A 15,361-nucleotide genomic window follows, 5' to 3' on the forward strand; every position below is an offset into this window, starting at 1 on the left:
ACAAAAGCAGTGACCCATAAACAATATGTTACCATCAGAATCTCAACTGCTGCGACATCAAGAGATATAGCCCTATCAGCAGTATCGGAAAATAAACCGCTTAGATTAGCTCCTCTAAGAATTATGGATTATATCCATGTCACACATGAGCTGTCAGAAACATTAGGATACTTTTAGCATAAATCTGTAATGTGAAGGGTATCTTATGAATACAGTACATAATATACTGCTTACAGGGCACGTTGGGATGGTTTTGGGTTACTTGTGAAATGCATGTATACATTTAGGTATTTTTCACCCTATACATAAGATTCTGACTGCATATTTTTGTAAATCGGTCAGATTTATGAAAGAAAAATTATGTCAAAACAACAGGAGAGAGACACTGCAAAAGGTGACGGGAACAACATATTTTAGAGAAGGTTGCTATTCTTAGAGTTCACACTCTTAGCTGCTTGATCACAGCTCTGCCTTTGAAACCCACAAAAAAAATATTTCTGGATGCCATGTTTTATAAATCCTTAATACTGTAATTGAGGTGTTTAGGTAAACAGCCTTAATCATGCATTTTAGAATTAACAGTATAATTTTTCTCAGTACAGTAAATTAATTTCTTTATTTGACCTTGCACAGTGATTATTTCAGATTTTCTGCCTACACTGCCACAGGAAGGAATGAAAATGGAGGTTTTTGGAAGTGACCATGGTGATTGTACAAGTTGCATTTTAAAAATAAAGCTTCAACATTTCAGTTTTGGATCCAGAAAGTATCTGAAATCCAGAGGCTTTGTAAAAAACGTTTGCGAGTTTTTCCCCGTCTCTAACCCTTGCTGAAGGCACACTGCGCCACCATCCCGGCACAACAGAAGCCCTCTTCAGAGAAGACCCAGCAGCCCTCCAGACCACAAGGAGGAGTCTTCTGAAGGAAAGCTGGTCGACTTAGTCAAGACTTGTTACCAGTCTGGCAGCAGGGAGTGGAAGGATGTAAACACCTGCTGGATAGGCATCTCGTTCAGAAGTCAGCATTATCCTTCTGCTGTGACTGTTGGCCCAGCAGTTATCATGATCCACTGCCTTCTTATAGGAGAGAATTTAAGCCTGACTAGATACAGATTGTGTCCATTTTTGTTCTTGAAGTCAAGAAGACCAAAGCCATCTCAACATTTATCATTTACCTCCAGCTAAACAGCTGTCAGTGACATTGGTCCCAGAGACAGCAATTCACCAACTTCCATTAAAACATGAACGTGTGTGGTGCCAATGCTGTTCAACTCATTTCACTGTTGATTGGATATAAGGCATGAATTTCTGTTACAATGACCAGAGGGAGGGCCCAGTTGCTAAGTGCAGAAATAGAACAAAAAGAGATGGATAGTAACTGTTAAGCCTGTTACATTTCTTCCGCCTTCCCTCTCTTGTGCACATGCAAGTACTTTTTTGTTTATGAAATAATATTTAATACTCCACATCAGGTCTTATTTGAACATCTGCCTTAAACTGGCAAGAAAACCTGGCTTTAAGTAACTAAAAACATATCAGATAACGCTGCCGGTGCTGCTCTCTTAAACACTACCATCTTCGTTATGCTCATCGTATTGTGATGGATACAGCTTCCTGAATAATTATATACAAACAAATGAAACCTCCAGAGAAATACCATAAGACCAAACTTTCCCCCACAGGAATCCATGCAAGTACATGAGCTCCTGCAAAGAACAAAGACTAATGAAATCTGACATTAAACTACATTAAAGATTCAGTGATTCAGTTTATTTGCCAAAGCCCAATGATGCATTAATCTTCTTCCCATCCCACGCACATACTCATGTTCCCTCCCCAATCGCTTTGCCCTGCTCCCTAAATTCATTTTTCTAGCCCAAACAGCAAACAGCTGAGCTACTAAAGCTTTGTCTATACACAAAAGTTGTACTGCTTTAACTATCCTAGTACAGTTAAAGCAGCTCAACCCTTTCCCCCATTCCCAGCATGGAAATACTTATTCCGGTATACAAATGTGCTTATATCAGTATAGCTTATTCCCATAAGTAATACCGGCATGGGGCCTTCTGTACACTTAAAAGATTTGCCAATAGAGCTATACTGATAAATCCCCGGAGTGGAGACACAACTTGTGCCAGCAAAATAAGCTCTTCTGCTGGTATAGCTGATGCTGGACTGCTAGTTTAGCCACGTCTACACTAAGGCTTTTGCCAGCACAGCTCTGGCAGCAAAAATAAATAAATAAATAAATCACACTCCTAACATAGCTGTGCCCACAAACCTTTTAAATACAGACCATGACTAACACACCTTTACACCTACGTAACTGCGTCCACACTAGGAGTTGTACTGGTACTATTTCAACAAAAAATAAAATCACCCCCCTCACCAAAATCGTGATACTGCAACAAAAACGGTGTGCAGACTTGGCCTAGGGAAGTTTCACTGGCATAGCTATGTCATTAGAAGTGTGGAAAAAATCACCCCCTAATGATACAGCTGTGCTGCCAAAAGCCCTAGTGTAGATGCAGCTATACTGAACAAAGTCCTTTCGCTGGGGTGACTTACTCTGTTTGGGGAACTGGTTTAAGCCACACTGACAAAAGCACTCTTCAGATAGTATAATTTGCATCTCCGCTGGGGGGTTGCCAGTATAACTACCAATATATTAAAACCAGCTAATCCTTCTAAGTGCAGATAAAAACCTTAGCCATCTCCTCTCTTCAGATCTTCCTTTAAAACACTCCTTTAACTTTTACTTGCAATTGACACTGAAGTTTCATTTACCTTCCTCTTCACCACAATTTCCTATTCTTCCCACACTGGAACTAGTCTGCAGGGAGCTTTCCTTGAATATATGCAATACTGACCACTCATATTCTATACTCAACCACAGATTGCAGTGGGAATCTAATTCCCACTTACGTTTAGTCTACTTCAGTGCAAAACACTGCTTTCCCTAATTGCCTGTATGAGAGTCACTGCCCCCTGTGCTGTAAAGTGTTATCTATCCTATCTCTCATTATAAAATATTTTCTGGTAATTTTCACAATGGCTACCTAGAACAGTATGTTTGCAGTGTTGTTGCAGGTGTGTTGGTCCCAGGATATTGGAGAGACAAGGTGGGTGCAGTAATATCTTTTATTGGACCAACTTCTGTTGATGAGAGAGACACGCTTTCGAGCTACATAGATGTGATGAGCTCTCTGTAGCTTGAAAGCTTGTCTCTCTCACCAACAGAAATTGGCCCAATAAAAATTATTACCTCACCCACCTTGTCTCTCTGTTATAACAGTATGTCAGTCACATTATTCCTAACTCTTCAAACAACACCATTCCTTCCTGCACCTCCGCCATAGAGACAAACAACAGGAAAAAGGCTGCAGGACCCTGGCCTGTTCTTAGTGACTGTGCTTTTCACTGTCTGGCAGAAGACCTAGGTTCAATTTTTGGGCCATTCTCACTAACTTGCCCATTTGAGACTGGGACACCTATGACTGCAACAAGGAGAAGTTAATGCCTCAAATCTCTTAGCAGTGACTTTTGGCCAGAACAGCACTGACGGATTCCAAACGGATTCTCAGCCAGTCCTTGTTGGCCAGTAAGATGATGGGCCAGATCCTCAGCTGGTGTAAAGTGGTTTAGCTCCACTGTCTTGAACACAGTTGGACCTATACAGACCAGCGGAGGATCTGGCTCGATGACTGTATTCTGAGTCTCAAGGCAGTGGTGTTAAAGTGCTAGCTAAAGGGTAATAGTCCTCTGTATGTATGTTACGTTTAATTGTTGTCCTCCATATCCAACTGCTGTCAACAGCAGAAAAGCTGGCATTTAAAATGTGCAGCTGGGTTAGCTCCACTAGTAGGAGATAAAGCTTTTCCAAGACCCAAGGAAATGAAACTGGCGAGGAAACAAAAGATCTTGAGTTTCTAAAATAAGAGCTTAAAAAAAGAGATTATTCTTCCCCCACCCCTAAATATTGTTAAAAACAATGTCATATATTTTAAACAGCTGGGGCACCATAACTCAGACTATAGGTAAATGGTACATGTATAAAGATCTATAACAATGCTTAATAGCAACTGTTGGAAATGGGCCATCCTGATTATCACTACAAAAGTTTTTTTTCTCCTGCTGATAATAGCTCACCTAATAGCTCAGCTTAATTAATTACTCTCATTACAGTTGGTATGTTTTTTCATGTTCTCTGTGTATAGATATCTTCCTACTGTATTTTCCACTGCATGCATCCGATGAAGTGGGTTTTAGCCCAAGAAAGCTTATGCTCTAATAAATTTGTTAGTCTCTAAGGTGCCATAAGTACTCCTGTTCTTTTTGCTGATACAGACTAACACAGCTACCACTTTGAAACCTTAATATCAGTGAGCCAAAGCTCACCTCAAGCCACAGATACATAAAATTCATGTGTTTAGAAATAATCTAGATTCAAGTTTACACTACACGTCAGAACACAATAGCTTAGATACTATCTCCACTATGCAGTGCATAATGTCTTCCATATAGCCCTTCATGCAGCAGCTAGCTCTCCTGCAATTCTTCAGACTACATGCATACATTTACGTATTATGTCAACTCATGCACCCCTCACTTTCCATTATTTTTCTCAGTCACTGAGGCAACCACAGGAGGAATCACTATTGGTTGGAGGAGTTGTGAATCACATGATTGACAGTCCATTTTAATAGCATATTGTTCACGATGCAAATATTATGACTTATTATTTTCATGGCGGTAGCTCTAGGAGCTCCAGCCATGGACCAGGACCCCATTGTGCTAGGAGCTGTACAAACACAGCTTTACAGTGAAAGGTAGAATCGATAACATTTTACGAGCTATATTGTATTGCATCATATCATGTTAACCAAACAAGTAAAACTTGGGTTGAACAAAATTAAGAGCAGTAAGCCAATGATACTGTACAGCACTGGCATGAGTGAAATCCAAATCCACCTCCCTGTGTGTGACCTGTCTGAGCACTCTTGAATACAGCTCTAGAACAGCCTCCAAAAACCACTTTGTGTGAGGGGCAGCACCAGTTTTCATGCATGTGCACCCAGGGCCGGCTCCAGGCACCAGCCCACCAAGCTTGTGCTTGGGGCGGCACCTGGAGGGGGGCGGCGCGGCGCTCCGGCCGCCGGGGAGAGCGGGGCCATGGCCGGGCTCGCTGCCCTCCCTCTCGCCGCCCTGCCCCCTGCGCTCTGGCCGCCGGGGGGAGAGCGGAGCCCCGGCCGGGGCTCGCCGCCCTGCCCCCGGCGCTCTGGCTGCCGGGGGGAGAGCGGAGCCCCGGCCGGGGCTTGCCGCCCTCCTCCCAGGGCTCCGGCCGCCCTCCCCCCCGGCGCCCTCCCCCCGGGGCTCCGGCCGCCCCCCCCCCCCCACAGGCCCTGTGTGCACCTATAAGTGGAGGGAGGGAGCAAATCACTCTTGTCTGAAGGAAGCTGTCTCAGCACTGAGTTCAGGCATAGGGACAGCCAGTTCTTTTCTCAGAAAAGCAGGAATGTGAAGGACTTGAAAGAGGAGAAAACAGAGCCTGTCACGAAGCCATAGCCTTGAATCTAGCCCTTCCCTCAAGAGTTGCCCTTAATCTGGGTTTCCAAAAGGGCCTTTCCATGTGGAGGAAGTGAAAAAAGAATTATGCAGTCTTTGGGAAGCCTCACTCGAAGAGTATTGTAAGTGGGGAGAGGAACTATGCTGATGTTTCTAGAACCTACTATACTGGAATGCAAAACATTTCCAGTGCTGCCCCATAGCTCAAATGTGAATGGATCAAACCTCTCAGTTCAGGGCAATATCTTTTTATCCCCTTAAAGAAATGAGGATTTTCTGACAATTTACCTTTCGGGGGGGGGAGTATCTCAGAATGGAGCATCTGAAGAAGGAAACTTCTTTTCTCCATGTGGGAATGTCTACACTTGGAGCTGAGGGGAAGAGGTGATTCCCAGCTCACACAGACATATTCATGCTAGTTCCCATTGAGTTTGTACACAAAAAATAGTAGCGTAGCTAGAGTAATGGCCCAGGCTAGCCGTGCCGAGTATATATCCACAGTGTCCAGACTAACCCGCAGCGACATTACTACAGAGTGTTAGCACAAGTACGTCTATGGGAGCTGGACATCAGACCCTTAGCTGTGAGTTTTACTATTGTGTTGTGAACCCTCGTGCTTTGCAAGAGGGAGACAAGTAACCCAGGGAAGTTGAGAGCCATAAAAGGGTTTGGCTGCATGGGGAGCACTTCCAAAGGAGGGTGAGGAATATGCAGCGTGAGGTGGTGAGTGGCACTGACTGCATTTCCTACTCTTGATTTCTCTTTCTCTGACCAGACAACCTTTCACTCTCTCAGATTTCCTTTCTTTTTTTTTTTTTTGGCCAGTCTCTGACTTCAAATAACCCTTTGGTCCTTCTCCAGACTGGGAAATGGAGCTTGAAAAAGGTAAAAAAAAAAATTTGCTACAGGATTAGCTCATTTGGCTTAGGGGGTTCAAAATACAATGGACCGACTGTTTGTGGGCCGACCTGGAACAGCCTCTTTTCCGATTTCACACTTGCAGTTCTGTAGCTGTGTATGTGTAAATCACATGCAAATGGATATTCACAGAGCTAGTTGGAAATTTTTAAACAAAATTTTTGTGATGGAAAATGCAGATTTGCTGAAATTGAAATTTTTGTGCGGAAGGATTGGTTGTGAAGAATTTTCGATTCTAAAATTTCTAAAAAAAAAAAAAACATTTTGCAACTGTCATTTTTTTAATGAAAAATTCCACTTTTCCTGTTTGAAATTACTTTTCATTTAGAAATTTAAGCAATTTAATTATAGCAAAAAAATGTCAAAACAAAAAAAAATGGTTGATTTCCCGATAAGCCCTGCCTACCTCTTTGAACACTCGGGGGTTAATATTATTTCAGGTTAAGGGGGAGAGGTTGGGTTTAATGTTGCATATAATAGTGGTACACACAGCTTAAAAGATGCCTCAGGGCTGGCCTAGCAATCACAAACTGTTACATGGAGGAGCCAAGTCCAATTCCATTCTTCCTGGCAGAGTTAACGTTCACATGAAGAACAGCTTTGTGTCATGCTCAATTGACCCTTGCCAGCCAATCAAAGAGTGGCATGGACTGTTTTAGCAGGCTGGGAGGAGGGGTCACTTCTGTGTAGGGTCTTTGAAGGGGAATAATAAAAGAGAAATGAAGAGAGATCCTAAAGAACACAGTCTCTCCAAAACACCACCCTGAGCTCTCCGGCTGGTAAATTTACTAATTATAATTGTTTTATTTCTGGAAACAAACCCTTACTAAACTAATATTTAATTATAAAGGGAAAATAATAAAAAATAAAGCAGAAACCCCTTTCAATTGTGTTGACAGCCTGTCACATAGCTTTCATAATGCTTTCGGATCCCAGGACATTTCTTTTCTTTTTTTTAAAAAAACACACCGTAACACACATCTACAGTCTGGTTCCAATCTCACACTGCTGAGAACTACAGCAACTTCACTGAAGCGAATGGAGTTCCATCAGTGTAAATGAGATTAGGATCAGGCTCATGGACCCCAGCACATTTCACACAGAATTCCAACATCATTTCTGTTACACAGTACCTGCCATTGGTTTCCTGATTGGCTTGACATATATGTAGCTGGGAGGCTTCGCAGGCTGTTTTTCACAGGGGACCCTACTAGTGTGCCCCCCATATCACTAGAGGAGGATTCACTGGCCACTGCCATCTGGTATTGGGAGTAGTTGTAAAGGTTGTTGTAGTAAGGATACAGGGATGGCTGGTAAAAACTGCTGTAGTAGGTGGAGTCCACAACCAAGTCAGATGTGCTCTCCAGATGCCCTCTGCTGGTGATGGAAGGAATGTCCTGAATGAGCATCCGTCCCTCTGAAAAGAAAAGAAAAGCAAACCACAGCTGGTTATTGAACAGGAGGGTCCACCTTTCACTAAGCTGCTTCTCCATCTGCTGGCTTGACCGGGTGACAGATAGGAGGAGGTGAAAGCTGAAGGGAGGCAGTGCTTGCTGTTCATTGGAGCGTCAGCAGGCAGATATTCATTGAGGCAAGGCTGAGCCTGAAAGACCTCTCCCACTAACTATCTCACTTGAGGCAAAACCGACTAGAAGGTTAGAGATTGGGCCAGAACCTCAGCAGGTGTAAACTCAAATTAAATAGAATTACATTTTAAAAGTGTATCATAGCTATATGTCAAGTCTGTATTAACTTAAAAGCAGAAAGATGCTGACCTCAGGCTGACACCGGTTCCCTTCATTCACCCCTTTGTACGTGGTTATCTGCAGGTGACAGCTGGGGCACTCTATAAACATGGCTTTAGAACGGGAGGAGGACGAGCGTACATGCCACACAAGCTGTGATACCCAGGCACAGCAGGGTGAGCCCTGGCAATCCAAACCCTGATTTGTTGGGGGTGGCTCAGACTATTTTTGGCAGGGACACTCAACCCCTTTCCTCTAGAAACAGACTCAAAATGCAGCCATGTTTTTCTCAGGCAATCACCCGTACCAGAATCCCTTGCACCAGTTTCCACGGCACTGCAGAAAGAGGTGCTGATTATTTTGTTGCTTCACAGGATTACTGGCCACGCTCTCAATCTTACTCCTGACTGCTTAGATTGTGGGCTGCCTCTACCACATCCCTCCCCTACTGTCTGAAGAAAGAAGGCTCCATCCTCTTTCCTTCCGGGAAGGGAGTCAGGCTCCAACTTCATTCTCAGCTGCTAATGCATGAATGTATAAATTCCACTCCCTCTATACTAGCCCAGGGCAGGTCTGGTGTCTTCTGACTCCTCTGAGGGGAGGGGGATTGTCCTTTAAAACTTCGCAGGTGCTTGACACACCCATACTCTTCTCATACACATGCATCAGGTCTGTGCATGCCCCCCACATAGCATAGTCAGCACACAGTCACATGGGTTTAGAGGCACTAATATAAGTGCACAGGAAACAATGCTGTAACTTTCCAAGATATAGTATTGATACAGTGGGAAACTGGGCTAAGTACTGAACAGGGTATTTTTTATCAGAGGCACAAACACTTTAGAACTCCAACACTTGGGTTCTGTCATTGAGTCACTGTGGCCCTATCTACACTAGGGATGTTTTCTAAAGCTTTCCCCCCATCGCCAATACCATTTCAGCTTCAGTGGTGTCTGCAACATTTCAATCCCAGGTGTAGACAGCTGCTGCTGCTGTTTTTAACACGATGTTGATTAGATCTGTTCTGAGCAGGGTGACATGACAGGGTGTTAACAAGGACAGCAGTGGCCAGCCAGTGACCTTTCTATTTTGGCCTCCTAATATTGTAGACACTTTCAGAGCTAAACCAGTGCTAACAATGGTAATGGAATGTTTATACAAAATCCCTATAGTGGACAGAGCCTGCATGATCTTGGTCAAGTCACTTAATATTTCTCTGCCACAGTAACCATCTCTGTGAAATGGACACAACAGTATTTACCTACCTCACAAGGACCCTCAGTTGTAAAGCATTATATATGAGCTCCACTCCAGCTGCAAATGATCAATAGTACCATTTATTACAGGTTTCAACCCAACCCTGCCTCCCTTCCCTGCTTGAAATTAAGATCCCTCACAATCAACAGTTGTATCATGCCAGGTCTATAGCGCAGTTCCATCCCTGCTGTAACTGGAGTTTATCTTTACACATGTCAAAACAAAGCAACTTGGTAATTTAAATACTATGTGTCTTCTCTCTGTCCTGACTCTCCCAATACCTAGGCTCGGCCCGAGTGCAAATCCAGCCATTTGGGCACTTACATTCTGAACATTTCTCCAATCTACACGACAGCATTTGTGCAAGTGAGGCTGCTAGAGCCCTGCTTAGAGGTATCAGGTCAGAGAAGCAGAAACCTTTCCCATATAGCTCTATTATTTCACCTCCATCCCAGTTTTTGGTGCTGTTGTTATTCCACGCCTGTGTCTCTGTTAAGCAGAGTCTGCCAGTTTTACCCTCCAAGTTCATCTCATCCGGGACTTTGGTCAAATCAGAACTCAGGGGACTAGTCAATCAAACAAATCCCTGGATTACCTTGACCCCAAACTTAGGTTTTGAATAATACCGCAGCCAGGCTGCTCGGCTTCTCATACTATATGTCAACAACCAAATGTAATGTCCTCCATCCTTTCCTGTGCTGGGATACAGATTTTCTAGGAGATAGAAGGTAACGCAAGGCAGACTTAGCTGGCTGGGGCACTTTATGCCTGTGCAGGGATGGAGCAAGCATACTGGGGGGCGGGGGCTTGCTCACATGCAGCACTTGCTGCACTTTTAGAAAGGGTGTTGTGCTCCCTATAGCCCCAGCAACAGCCTCCTGGTGCTTCCAAAGGTCTTTCATGGTGGGAAGGGCTGAAGCAAGGGTACAGCCATGATCATGCCCCAAATCCCTCAAACACACCCCTTCTGGGGTTCAGTACTGCTGGCAGGGCTAGCACTCTCCCTTCCCCGAAAAGAGGCACTGGATGTAGCATTATGGCTGTCTCTTTCATAGGAGCACAAAGGGAGCTTATAGATTCATGCACACTCTACAGCATACCCGTGCTGGGCAGCCATCATTTGGAGTTTACTGAGTTAAGGGGTTGACTTGCCAACGCCCTCTTTTTTCCTGACATGGTTGTGCTGTAGTCCCTGGTGGCTTAGCGCTTGGGCCCCATGATGAATCTATTGGTCTGGTCCTTTGTGTCTCTTCTGCTGTCTCCTGCTCTCTAAAAATCTGTACAATCCTATGAGCTGCTCTTTTAAGACTCATCAGTTCACCAGTTCACTCACCCGCACACTCACCCACATGCATAAATCCCAAACTGTCAGAAGCCTGGGACGTTTTTCTTTCGTGAACATGAAATTATGGAATCCACAATTCTTATAATGGACCTGACAAACATCCCCCGTGAGCTACAGCCAGAGGGCTGGGAAGCACTCCTAACAACACACCAGAAAAGCAGGAGACATAGGAAGAAAGTTCAGGGAAAATAAAACAGCCTCCCCTATCTGGAGCAACTCCTAGTGACTGCAGTGGGCTTTGGAGCAGACCCAAATGCTCTTGCCAGGTGAGATGAGGCAGAACAGTGAGGCCTCAGTGAGGTCTCATGGCACTATCGTGTTATATTCCAAAAGATGCAGGAAATCGCAACATCATGCGAAGAGCAGCTGAGAACTAGCACAGGCTCCAGCCAACTCCTGCACCCAGGATTTAAAACCTAAGCGCTTTTCTTTGCAGCCATGCATGGTGACTGGTTACTGCCTTTCCCTGGAGTATTCTTGGCTAGATTCAGGGCTGCATGTCCTCAGAGATACAACACAGAAGGCATAGCTTTATGGCATCTTTGCACCACCTGGATTCTGGGCTACTGTTGAGGCCCAAAATGGCCTTTGGTGAAAGTTGGAACATCCTCAGGGGTTACTCTGATTCACAGCACACTTGTGCTGGTGCTGGCTGCTGTGAGAGCTCGGACCGCATGCATCTTCCTGCTCCTGGTATACACCAGACGCTGGGGGCTGCAAGGTATACACCAGACGCTGGGGGCTGCAAGGAGACACTTGCTCCTACGATGCTTGTTTTCCCGGGGAATTCTCTCTCAGACTATTGTGCCCCTAAACGGCGCACAGGGGCAAGATTAGGGACCAGAATCAGGCCCTCTACCTTTAAAATACTTAACCACATCTTCTCCCTGTATTTTCCTTCTATTTCCCTGACTGAATTTGAAATCAGCTGAAGCAAAGCCAGACACTACACTTCAAAAGGAGAGGATTTTGTGTTTGAAGGAGAGACTTTTAGGCATTTGATCTGCCTGCATCTCTACCAGCTCTTAAACTAAACAGGGTCAGGATGAGACGCTCCCTAATTGGGAGAGCTTCAAGGAAAAGCTAGGTGCTGGTGGGGGTGGGGGGGTTACTCAGTAGCTGGCCCATTCCCTTGAGTTCCAGCATAGTGCTGGAAGTGCTGTACTGGTTACGAACTGTGTTGTACATCAGACATAAAACCAAATCCTTGCCCACTCGTAGTCATTAAAGAACCCCCAGCGCTGAATTTGTTAAAGAAGAGTTGTCAGCTTCAGTAGCCTGGGCAGGTTGAATTCTGCTAATTACAGCCTGCCTAGATCGACTCAGTTGTTTTCATTTAATAAGCTATTTTTCATCTGTTCCCCCAAATGAAACCCTCGGCACTTGTACAGTGCTGCTGGCAGATTGGCTGCTGCTTTCTCACTCCAGAGGTGGCTGCATTTCCGTGGAGAACAAAGAGATCCCTGCACATGAGGGGTGCATCACTCCAGCGGGAGCTCAATATTAGGCACGATGCTCCAAGGAGAACAACTGATACTACATCTTTTAACCAGCTGCCTCATTTGCTCCCAACTCTGCCCTTCCCTGCACTCTTTGGAAGGTTAGTGTTGCTGCAGGTGCTAGCCTTATACTGTCCTGACTGTCTCTGGTCCCCATGCTTGGGAACCAGGAGAGGTTCCTTGCACCCTCTCCCTAGTTCTGTGCAGTGTGCAGGACCAGGACCAGCCTTGCCCTAAGTCTACAAAGTATTCTGGGAGTTCAGATGCTGCATAGGTGTAATCTTCTACCAACCTTCTTAAGGTACAGTAGTACTTTGTGCAACTGTAGCTAAAATGGGGTCAAGAACACTGGGTTCAACACTGAAGCAAAGCAGCAACCCACCAATGCACAAGTACAAGGAGAGAGGGGTTGGAAAAATTGTCCTCAGCCTTCAGGTCACTGAGGCGGGCATGCCTTACGGCCCCACACGTGTCCTCCCCCACACCGGTCAGTGATACTGGCACACCATACAGCACCACCCGCCTCTTCCTCCCACCAGTCACCAGTGACCATACCATGTGGCGCTGCCAACGTCTCCCCCCCCCCACTGGTCACTGATGCAGGCACGCAATAGGGCATCATCTGCCTCCTCCCCACACTGGTCCCTGATTCATGTATACTATACATGATTCATGTACCTGATTCATGTACACCACATCTTCTCCCAGGCCAGTCTCTAATTTGGGCTTGCCATACAGTGCCGCCCCCCACACCCTCCCTCCCATCTGGCGCCCTTTGCCAGGTTGATGTTATCACTTCCCATTCTAGTCCTCATACGGTGTACTTGATCACTAAGCTCACTTCTACCTGTTTACTTAGCCTTATACAATATTTCTGCTACTTTTGTGCACTGAAGGATGTGGTGTGAAATATGACCCACTCTGAGATGGAAGATCAATATACCTCATGATAAATACTATTATTGATCTTTCAGTGTTGTACACGGCTCTTCAGGTCTATGGCATATTAATAGTAATTAACCAGTAATTCATTTCAGGAGGGTTGAGTTTTTTTTTTTTAAAAGAGGCAAGATCCTGGGTCAGCCACACCTAATAGTCCTATATATCTACATCCCTATGAGAGGCCCAGATCCCATGCCTCTACTTAGCCACATGCTTTAAAATAGTGCACCAGATCAACAGTCAGAATAAATCAGCATAGTATCCTTCACGTCAACAGAGCTATGCCAACCTACACTGGCTGAGGAGTTGACCCACTGTTCAAAGCTCTTTTTGCAGAAGAAGGTGATTTAAACCAGTGGCTCATTAACCACAATGGTAATCTGGCTTGGGTAAGGGCTCCAGGATTTGCTCCCTTGCACACTGTGCAATGCCAGTCCACAAGTCAGAGGAACCCCCTTAGCGGCTAATATTTGGGGGTATGCAGCCACAGATGCGCACAGTACAATCAACACCCAAGTCAGTGTTGAAATCACTCTTTCCCTGTTTTCTTTTTTCTTTTTAACAAAATAAGGCACACTCAATACAAAAATGTATAATAACGCAATCATAAGGACACAATGACATAACTGAACATATAATCAAGAAATGCAAAAGTTACTGTTCTTATAGTAACATTTACTCGCCCTCGTATATATGAGTTTTTTTGGATTACTAGTTATACTAATAAAGATATACCTTAATATACAAAGGGCCTTAGATATACACAAATCTAATTGATTCCAATGGGAGCTGCATGGATATACATAGTGGAAGGGGAAACTGCATACATGCACTGTGAATAACCATTATTATGTGAACCTCATTTTCTGCATTTGCTGATTTCTGATTCTTTACAACTAAGAACATAAGAAGGCCAGACTTGGTCAGACTAAAAGTCCATCTAGCCCAGTCTCCTGTCTCCTAACAGTGGCCAATGCCAGGTGCTTCAGAGGGAATGAATAGAACAGGTAATCATCAAGTGATCCATTGCGTGTTCATTGTCATTAACCAAGTTTGTGTACACACACACACACACCATAAGCTGGGGAAGAAAAACCCATTCACCTCAGCAGCCAATAGTTGTCTTCAGCCCTCATAAGAGTCTAGGCTCTGCACTTAACAATTTCCCCCCTGCTCAGCTGAATGCATTCTAACTCCCCTACTAACTACCCTGGCAATGCTGCTCCGACAGTGTGTTAGTTCAATTCATGGCTGGCTCTGAAGTCGGACAGTAGCCTTGAAAGAGGCTGGTGTGAAATCACTCCCTAAAGTAATAATCAGAAATGCTGGAACAATATGTTTCTCCCACCAGACAGTCATGACAGAGCTATTTTAGATGTCAAACAAAGCTGGCACCATTAATTATTTTCTGCTTAGCCATCAGTGTTCTTTTGACTGGGGGGTGTTGGAACAAAACAAAACCCTCACGTTTGTTCTGCCTTTAAAAATAAACTCAGCCTCTGAAAAGAACATTTCTGTGCTATTTCCCTTGTAAATTAGGGATTTGTTTTTGTTCCAGTGCTGAACTTTTAGCTTGCTATAAAGTTAATGTGCTAGACAATGTGCATTCCAGGCAAGGTTGTGGGGCTGTGTATTTTCTGCCACCCCCCAAAATAGGCCATTATCTGTAATTACCCATTACCATGCATAATTATTTCTTCTAGTCTGGTCTCCGACCCCCAGGACTTTATGCCTTTACAGCTCACTGCACTATCTTATCAAATTTGTTAAGGAAGCTTTTCTGACCTTTAGAGCTCTTGTCACTGCGCTTACAAAAGCCGGCAGTAATTTGTTTAAGCATGTAGCATGTGATGTATTATGCGTACCCTACACAGGTATGTAACACATGGAGCGGTCTGAAACATTGCAAATCACCCCCCCCCCCCAATGTTTCTGTAATATTTTTTCTCTCTGTTAATAAAGAGCGGCTAGGAGGGTGGGACGACCCTCTTTAGCCTAAGCTGGGAAGTGTAGTAGCAACAATTAGGTATGCCTGAATATTAGATCCCAGAGGTGCCAGCGGTTCTATTCTTCAACTCCACCTCTCCCCCT

The 15,361-nt window shown here is 44.5% G+C and overlaps 1 protein-coding gene across 1 annotated transcript in view; it reads right to left on the reverse strand.

The window, feature by feature from the left end:
* The window catches only part of DMRT1 (doublesex and mab-3 related transcription factor 1), an 85,286-nt gene that overhangs the window by 46,751 nt on the left and 23,174 nt on the right, over positions 1-15,361 (reverse strand). Inside the window, exon 3 of the mRNA XM_065406250.1 lies at positions 7,616-7,899. Within this exon, the coding sequence (XP_065262322.1) occupies positions 7,616-7,899 (284 nt within the window). The remainder of the gene's footprint in view (positions 1-7,615; positions 7,900-15,361) is intronic.

This window comes from Emys orbicularis, chromosome 6, assembly GCF_028017835.1.
Source record: "Emys orbicularis isolate rEmyOrb1 chromosome 6, rEmyOrb1.hap1, whole genome shotgun sequence".
Taxonomy (NCBI): domain Eukaryota; kingdom Metazoa; phylum Chordata; order Testudines; family Emydidae; genus Emys; species Emys orbicularis.